The following is an 8911-nucleotide window of genomic DNA, read 5'->3' on the forward strand; positions in this document are numbered from 1 at the left end:
TTCAAAGGACACTGCATTGCTCATTTGGTACTCCAAGTACTCTTTCTAGCCTCAACCTAAAGCCCAGGGCTTTTACTAGGGTCCCTCTCAGTGGTAGCCCTGAGCTCCACTTCATTTTCTATGATCCAGGAATATTTTGAAAACTCTATTCAGTAGCCTCCTTATATCTCTACATTGTCTTAAGTGCATGGGTGAACCTAGGGGAAAAGTGGCTTCAGATGCCAGGCTTATTTGTAATTCTGAGATTCCTTTTTTTTTTTTTTTTAACTAGATCTTGGCCTCATATATTTGCTTACTAGCTAATATATTAGCTCTCTGATGCTTTCAAGCATGTTCTTTATATTTTTGTCGAATGTTCTATTTATTTTCAGTGTTCTCAGACTAACTCATTCATTCCTGGAAGCAAAATTCTCTCTGATCTTTTTTCAAGACCCAGTTTTCTCACATCTCTTCCTGAGTTAGGGATTGTTCTGCTGTTAGGTACATCGTTTACATATTAAACTGCGAACTCAGTGTAGGGATAGTACTTTGCCCATATTTTTATCTTTAGCATCTTACTAGGTAAAGTATGTTATAGCTATTCATAAGACATATGCTGAGTATTGAATGGACAATTACAAAAGAATATACAACCCTTTTTCTCTTTGATTACTAACTGTTTTTACTATAGCTCTTCTGATTATGCTTCTGTTTCATAGAAATTGTCTCAGGTTTCTTTTGGATCAGAACTATGGTCAAAGAAGTACAAGGGTAACAAGAAAATGGCATTTTAAAGCCATGTTGCTATCATTGCAATCTCTGTTATAGTAGATTGATATCTTGAGCTCCAAGGTTAGTAGGTTAAAACCAGTTTCCAGTAGATGATACTCTGATTATGGGACAGCTTAGATTCTTTTTCTATCCAGTAGACATGGCCAATTCTAAGACTTTTCTCTTTCCTTTAATCATAATTCTATTGAAATAGGCAGTAGGAGTCCCACATCTGAAGTGTGGAATTAATCTATGGTTAATTCCACAATTAGAAGACGTTCTAAAAGGCTTTTGGGGGGCTAATTATCATGGTACCAGTCTTGGATTGAAAAATAATCCTTCCAAGATTGAAGTAAGAGAAGTAATTACAGGTCTTTCCATGGTAGAAATAAGAGCAATAATTATCCCCTGCTCTATCCTAATAAGTTTAATTGTGTTAGGTTGATCAGCCCTGGCTTTCCACATTGAAGTAAAATGAGCTTTCATTGTCTCAAACACAGGAAAGTTGCCCATGGGGCACAGAGTGTTTTTTCCATTTGTTTGTTTCATTTACTAGTGAGTAGAGAATTATGAGGAAAAGTTTTAAAATGCAGGTGATTTGCCAACAGGCCAGAGTCTGATTTTTATCCGTAAGTGGCAGGTTTGAATTCCTTCCTATGACTTGTTTGTATGTGTGTTTTAGAGAGGATGGGAAGTAACAAGGCATTCAGACAGATGGCTGGGAGAGCAAGAGAAACACTTTCATTTGACAACTGATTTTATCTTAGGAAATTGAGTCAAGAAGAGTATGAGCGGCAAGAAAAAGAGCAGCGGCTGTCAGCTGCAGATGAAAAGGCGCTTTTGGCGGCAGAGGAAGTGAAAACTTACAAGTGAGTTCAGCTTCTGAGGAGGGTGTCAGTGGCTGATGAAACTACTGTTGGCTTTTAAAAAAAAAAACTGTTTCTTTTTACACTGTGTAGAACAAAATGGCAGAGGCAGAAATAAGTGGTCAAAAGATTTAATTAACATGAGAAAAAATAAATTTTAAGTTAACAAAGGAAAAAGTGTTAAATTCACAGAAATTTCCTTACACCCAATACTGACAAGACTGTAAGGGAAATTGGTTCATGCCAACAGTTCTGAGTGGTTTTATATATCAGAGAAATTCTTTTTGGAAGGCAGTTTGTTGTATGATGTATTTAAAAAAACATTAAAATGATCATGCCGGGGCTTCCCTGGTGGCGCAGTGGTTAAGAACCCACCTGCTAAGGCAGGGGACATAGGTTCGGGTCCTGGTCCGGGAAGATCCCACACGCCACGGAGCAGCTAAGCCCGTGTGCCGCAACTACTGAGCCTGCGCTCTAGAACCCGCGGGCCACAACTACTGAGCCCACGTGCCACAACTACTGAAGCCCGCACGCCTAGAGCCCGTGCTCCGCAACAAGAGAAGCCACCGCAGTGAGAAGCCCTTGTACTGCAACAAAGACTAGCCCCCACTCGCTGCAACTAGAGAAAGCCCGCATGCAGCAAAGACCCAATGCAGCCAAAAATAAAAGTAATTAATTAATTAATTTTTAGAAAATGATCATGCCATTTGATAGACTCAGTAATCATAGCTCTGGGAAATTTTCTGTGGATATAATTAAAGGAAGAAAAAGCTTTATGGAGAAAAATATTTATAGTGGGATTGTTTGAGAACATATTGAAGAGAACAGTTAAGGAAATTATAAGGTATCAGTTCAGAATCTCCAGCTATTAAATAATAAGGAAGGAAATTATGCAGTATTAGTTTTGATCACACTGTACTCTTATTACAGCCATGTAGAATGTGTTTTTATACATATGGATGAAGTCTGAAAGGGTACAGCTGTAGCTGTTAGAGTAAAGGGAACATGGCGAGATTGTTTAAAATATTATTCAGTTGTGCTCTAAATGATAAAAGCAAGTTTAATTCTTAGGCGGAGAATTGAAGAAATGGAGGAAGAATTACAGAAAACAGAGCGCTCATTTAAAAACCAGGTAATAATTATACTGCCCTACAGCAGCAGACTTCTTTGCTTTCTAATACATATTATAATGAATCTCTGAACATATTTTTTGATGTGTTATCTTTTTCAGATCGCTACTCATGAGAAAAAAGCTCACGATAACTGGGTAAGATTTTTTTTTTCTTTCCTTTATTTTGTGTGTTGTCTACCACGGCTTATTTTGGATATTTTTTTTCTCCAATAGCTCAAAGCTCGTGCTGCAGAAAGAGCCATAGCTGAAGAGAAAAGAGAAGCTGCCAACTTGAGACACAAGTATGTGATTTTAAAACATATTTTCAGTGTGTTTTAGAGTTTCTAAAGGCTGTGCTGTGTGGTATCCAATAAGGAATTAATTTTCTGTTTCATATTTAAATCCATTCTTTCTCTATATTCAAGATTACTGGAACTAACCCAAAAGATGGCAATGCTGCAAGAAGAACCTGTGATCATAAAACCAATGCCAGGAAGACCCAACACACAAAACCTTCCACGGAGAGGTAGGGAGCACTTTTAAAGGGCTGCAGTCTATTTTTTGGTGGAAAATGTGTTTAAATTACTTTTTATTTCTGAATATGTGTGTAATATTTATGATGCCTTAGAAATAATCCCAAGAATTTAGAAAAAAAAGGTTCACTTAAAGTGGTAATTATTGCCCGTTGTCTTCAGGTCCTCTGAGCCAGAATGGCTCTTTTGGCCCATCTCCTGTGAGTGGTGGAGAATGCTCTCCGCCACTGACAGCAGACCCACCCGCAAGACCTCTGTCTGCTACGCTTAACCGAAGAGAGATGCCTCGAAGTGAATTTGGTGAGCATTGACGTGTTACCTTGCAGTAAACTGTTTCAAGAGCTTTTTCCTTCTTCGAGAATTCTGATGCAAGCAGCAGTTGAGAATTTGGGTCTGTCCAATATATAAAGAAGGAGATTTCTTAATTTTGTCTCGGTGGATAGTCTACTTTAGATTTGCTTTAGAACAAAAAGCACTTCTTTATTATTACAACAATACTATTTGTCATGTATAAGTGTATATGTAAAACAAATATATAAATATCATTTATTCTTATTGTTTCTTTTCAGATTTTTGCTGTGAAGTATAGGCCTTTATCTTTAAACTTCTGTTGAGTTCTTCTCTTGAATAATATAAAAGTAGCCTTAAAACTATATAATTTATGCAGTGTACATCTGTTTCTCATTAATGTGAAATGCTATAAGTCTGTTTCTAATCATAAATATGTCTATAATACTTGGTAAGATATGGAAGTCAGATTACATATAGACTGAAAAAACAGCCTATACAATTGCCTGTAGCTTGAAGTACCTGACCAGTGCTATTAACGTGCAGGTCTTTCAATCCAAGATAGTTCTTATTTTAATTCTTTAAGTTTGTGCATAAATTGTTAGTGATTTCTCCTCATACGTATTGGGAGACCCGCTTTAAATTTTGCTTTCTGGGTAGAACTGAAACCTGACCTGTCCACAATTGGTTTATTCTGAAAAATTCATGCAAGGGCTGTTATTTCTCTCTCAAGGGTCAGTGGATGGGCCTCTACCTCGTCCTCGATGGTCATCTGAGGCATCTGGGAAACCCTCTGCCTCTGGTAAGGGACCTAAGTGTGTTCAAAGAGTCTCAAATTGTGGAGGAGGTGGGTAGAGGACTTTGTATTCTTCTTCAGAGAGTATACAAGTCAGAATAAATCTAAATCAGTTCTCTGGCCTCCCACAGATCCAGAATCTGGTGCAGCTCCCATGATGAACAGTAGCTCAAGAAGCTCTTCCCCCTCTAAGGTGATGGATGAGGGCAAGGTAAATCCTGCGGTCATTTTGAGTTGTAATTAGGTATTTCAGGAAAACATCTAACTTTCTCTACAACGCCCTCTCTTTGCCTCATCCATCTCCCTTTTGTGTGTTCTGTTATGTCTGTACCATCTCATTTACTTTTTGAAAAAGCAGACTGTTCCCCAAGAGCCTGAAGGCCCTTCAGTTCCCAGCATTATGTCTTTGGCTGAGCATCCAGTAGCACTAAGTACTTGTAGGTTGAACTGGGCTTTTTACTTGGTGTGTTTCTGGAAAGGAGCTGAGGAGCATGACACTAATCTGCTTTGCCTTAAATTGCATGGCAATACTGACCTTACTATTGACTTGGAAGTGTTGCTGGGTTGCTGAAGTCTGGTTGGTTGGTTGGTTTTCACTCCTTTTTCCTGTTCTGGTTAGGTGATTAATCTCTTTAGAGCATCTGTTGTAGTTAACCTTAAAATGTGAAAAGTCATCACTTCAGTTCTGTATTGTGTGCTTCGGTGTTGAGTGCTCTAAGGCAAATCAGTTCATCATATATTGTGTAAATTCATCATTATTATGTATTTGTTTGGAAGTGTGCTATTTAAGAATATCTTGGGCTTCCCTGGTGGCACAGTGGTTGAGAGTCCGCCTGCCGATGCAGGGGACACGGGTTCGTGCCCCGGTCCGGGAAGATCCCACATGCTGCGGAGCGGCTGGGCCCGTGAGCCATGGCCGCTGAGCCTGCGTGTCTGGAGCCTGTGCTCCACAACGGGAGAGGCCACAACAGTGAGAGGCCCGCGTACCGCAAAAAAAAAAAAAAAAAAAATCTCTAGTGGTATACCAGGCAAGCCCTATTTTGAATAATCTGAAATTACAGATCAGTAACAGAGGATGTTTGCTATAAGTGAAGTACTGAATAGTGGAAATCTTTAATTACCTGTTGTGCCAGTTCCCAGCAGTAGCCTTAAATTATGTTCACATAAGTGTATCCTCTTGTAACTTGTGTAGCTGTGACAGCTGGTAAGTCATCTGATTGTACCTCACAGTGCTTTACTGTGTTGACATCAAGATACATATTTTCATTATTGAGAATTTCCAACCCAGCTTCCGTAGGGAAGGATTGGTCAGCACCTCATAATGTGAAGGACGGCGTTACTGGTGAATGGGGGTGGATGCTGGAGCTGTGCCTGCTGAACTTGTATATATAACGTTATCTCTGTTGGGAAATACTTGCAAGTTCCAGTACAGGACTCCAGGAATACACATTGCTTGAGAGCTCTTTGTGTCCCAGGGCAGCCTGGCTAAGACCCAAGACCCCTTTGAAGTAGCAGACTGACTTCAAAGAGAGTAGAGCCTCCTCTGATAGCAGGGGCAGAGGAGGAAGAGCACTGGCTTGGAGTCAGGCTGATAGTGGATTCCAGCCCAGCCTCTTACGTGCTGTGTGACCTTCGGCAAGGTATCTAATACTCTCTGTGCCTCTGTTCCCTCATGTTTAAAGCAAGGTGAGATCTTACAACACATGAAAGGAAATTGAAGGTACTCTGAATATTAGCTCTTCTTACATGTAGAAAATGGATTTTTCATTCCCTTTTGTTCTTTCCACTCTTAATATGGAGAAATGAGCTATTGTGGTGACGGGAGGGAGGGGCTGCCCTAGAAGCAGTTTACTGTGTGTATGGTATGATTGTTAGTTCTTAGTTGGGAATCGCCTCTGTTAATATCCTTTGACAGTCCTCTTGCATCCTCTTCTGTTTGTCCATACGAGCAATAATATGATTATGGTGGAAGTGTTCACTCCTCTGACATTCTTTGAACCTGCCTGAGCTGTCAGTGGAACAGATAGGAGGGGTAGAGTTTTGTTGCCATAGTTCGCTCTTTGGACAAGTGCCTGACATCTGCTTCATTGGGTTTTAGCTTTTACTGGTGTTGGTGCTTTTATCTGTCATATCCAAGCACTTCAGAACTTTCATTACTTCTCCTTTGCAGGTTAATACGGCTGCAAAAGGGCCCCCTCCTTTTCCAGGGGCACCCCTCATGAGCTCCCCCGTGGGAGGCCCTCTACTGCCGCCCATTCGATACGGACCACCTCCTCAACTCTGCGGGCCTTTTGGGCCTCGGCCACTTCCTCCGCCCTTTGGTATGATGATTGAACGGTAGTAATGGACTTGTGAAGTGTATTCATCTTTTCACTCTAATCCTTGATAAAATTTTAACAGTTGCTATGCAGGGCTGTGCAATGAAAGGGTAAAGCTGGCTGAGTACATTTGAACTTTTCTGCCAGTTTCTCAGGACACATGGGGTGCTGCATAATCTCCCTGTACTGAGATGGGCAGTAGGTATCTCTTGTAGACAAGGGAAAATGGGCTGTTCATAGAAAGTCAGAAATATTATTTCTGCCTATGTTTCTTGAACATCTCTGGCTACATACTAGGCTCCGTAATGGATGGAATTAACTCTCCTAACTCCAGGAGCTTAAGGTGTCCTATACATACATTATATACAACATAAAACTTGTAATCACCATAATGGAAGTATAAGCAACGGGTCACAGAGTATAAAAGAAGGCAAGATTAATCCATCACTCCCCACCTTGGGAGTAAATAGGAAGGAAATGTTAAAGAGAAGGTAGAATGTAATAGCTACTAGGTAGAATGTTGCTGAATTTAATTAGGTGGAGCTGGAAGGCCTTTCCCAGCAGGGCAGACACCTTGATTTTGATGGCATATGTAGGTCCATGCTGACTACTGCATGAGTTTTTAATTGATACAGTAACAGTGGAATTTCCCTTATCAAAATTTACTAACAGTGAAGCCCTTATTTCATAATCTATTGTCTTAGTATGATATATAGTACTTCTAAGTACAAATCAAGCTCTTGTGAGATAAAGACAGCAGAATTGTGTTGTCGAAAAAACCACAAGCCAGGTAGAGCCACGTTTAAATCCAGCCTATGTTGCTTCATGGCTGGCTGGCTACAGGCATGTAACTTAAACTTGCTGAGCCTCAGTTTGCCTCATCTATAAAGTGGGGATGCCACCACCTGACTTCCAGGGGTATGAGGAATTAAAGATTAACATACATGGAATCATCTAAATTTAGATATGTTCATATGTAGTTACATGACTGAATTTTAATTTTTCCAGGTCCTGGTTTGCGTCCACCACTAGGCGTAAGAGAATATGCACCAGGCCTTCCACCAGGAAAACGGGACCTGCCTCTTGACCCTCGAGAATTCTTAGCAGGACACGCACCTTTTAGACCTTTAGGCTCTCTTGGCCCAAGAGAGTACTTTATCCCTGGTACCCGATTACCACCCCCAACCCATGGCCCCCAGGATTATCCACCTTCCTCTGCTGCAAGAGACTCACCGGCTTCCGGCTCCAGAGGTGAGCCCCCGCCTGCCTCTCAGAGCACTAGCCAGGGCTGTTCGCAGGCTTTCAAACAGAGCCCATAACTGACCTTGGACATTTAGTCTGAGAGAAAGTGGACTGTGCACTGTTCATGACAGTAGAGGATTTTCACTGGCTTCAAAATCCAAAAGTTGATTTTAAAAGGTTTGTTTTTAGAACTAAGCTGCCCTGGCAGTGTGCATTTTTGAGCCAAACAGTTAAAAAATATCATTTCCCCTGCCCCAAAGTAAAAATCACCTTGTAAGCTAGAGCCTCCTTAAAACTTTGAAATGTGCAATAAAGAATACCTGTGTTTTAGTTAATGTAGCATATGTAACTGCTAAATGATTTAGGATGTCGTGAAAAATATGAACATTTCCTGTGGAAATGCTATAAGAACATGTATTTCCATTTATTATCCTATTTTTAGTGTACACCAGTTGAATACAGAGCAACCGTATTTATAAGCTTGATTTTTAAAAAATATCTGGTCGCAACGACTGTTACGCTAAAAATGTTTACTAAAAGATCACTAAACTTTTATCTCCCCTCTTGCTGAAGTTCTTTGTAGTAACAGTTCATAAAAATTTGGTTATTAATATTTCCCAAGTGTCTGTTGATTCATTGTTTTCTCACGAGACTTGTACCATTTTGGAAACATGTAAACTCAAGCTCCCAGAACTGAAGATGGTGACCTGGCAGCACACTTCCCTGGCTCACCGCTCCTGAGTTCAACCTCAGAGTCACCGGGAAGCACCACAACTGATACGTCTTCCTTCTACTTCAAAGAAGTCAGTTCGCCAGTTTGGACAGCATTCACGTGCTTTCTGTGGCTCTGCCTGGTTGAGAATGGTTTTCTGAGTATGCGTTTACATGTAGCAAGAATTGTTTGACCTGATATTCTGTTGCTTTTACCGTTCTTGCGTTAGGGTGCATAACAGAAAAATGAAAATGATGTGTCATGACCATAAAAGTAAGAAAATTTCTTTAAAAAA

At 40.4% G+C, this 8911-nt stretch overlaps 1 protein-coding gene across 3 annotated transcripts in view; it reads left to right on the forward strand.

Annotated features, from left to right (window-relative positions):
- Positions 1–8911, forward strand: part of MIA3 (MIA SH3 domain ER export factor 3) — a 53348-nt gene extending 44437 nt beyond the window's left edge. For 2 of the 3 annotated variants that reach the window (XM_027122244.1, XM_027122245.1), the window contains 11 exons: positions 1518–1619; positions 2688–2748; positions 2848–2883; positions 2962–3029; positions 3153–3253; positions 3423–3560; positions 4282–4350; positions 4476–4555; positions 6515–6665; positions 7671–7913; positions 8589–8911. In XM_027122244.1, the coding sequence (XP_026978045.1) occupies positions 1518–1619; positions 2688–2748; positions 2848–2883; positions 2962–3029; positions 3153–3253; positions 3423–3560; positions 4282–4350; positions 4476–4555; positions 6515–6665; positions 7671–7913; positions 8589–8809 (1270 nt within the window). In that variant the 3' untranslated portion in view covers positions 8810–8911. Of the gene's footprint in view, positions 1–1517; positions 1620–2687; positions 2749–2847; positions 2884–2961; positions 3030–3152; positions 3254–3422; positions 3561–4281; positions 4351–4475; positions 4556–6514; positions 6666–7670; positions 8521–8588 lie in introns of those variants that run through there. The other variant, XM_027122246.1, reaches the window with a different exon arrangement.

The sequence above is a fragment of the Aethalodelphis obliquidens genome, unplaced genomic scaffold (genome assembly GCF_003676395.1).
Source record: "Aethalodelphis obliquidens isolate GAN/ISIS:26980383/991018 unplaced genomic scaffold, ASM367639v1 scaffold24, whole genome shotgun sequence".
NCBI lineage: Eukaryota > Metazoa > Chordata > Mammalia > Artiodactyla > Delphinidae > Aethalodelphis > Aethalodelphis obliquidens.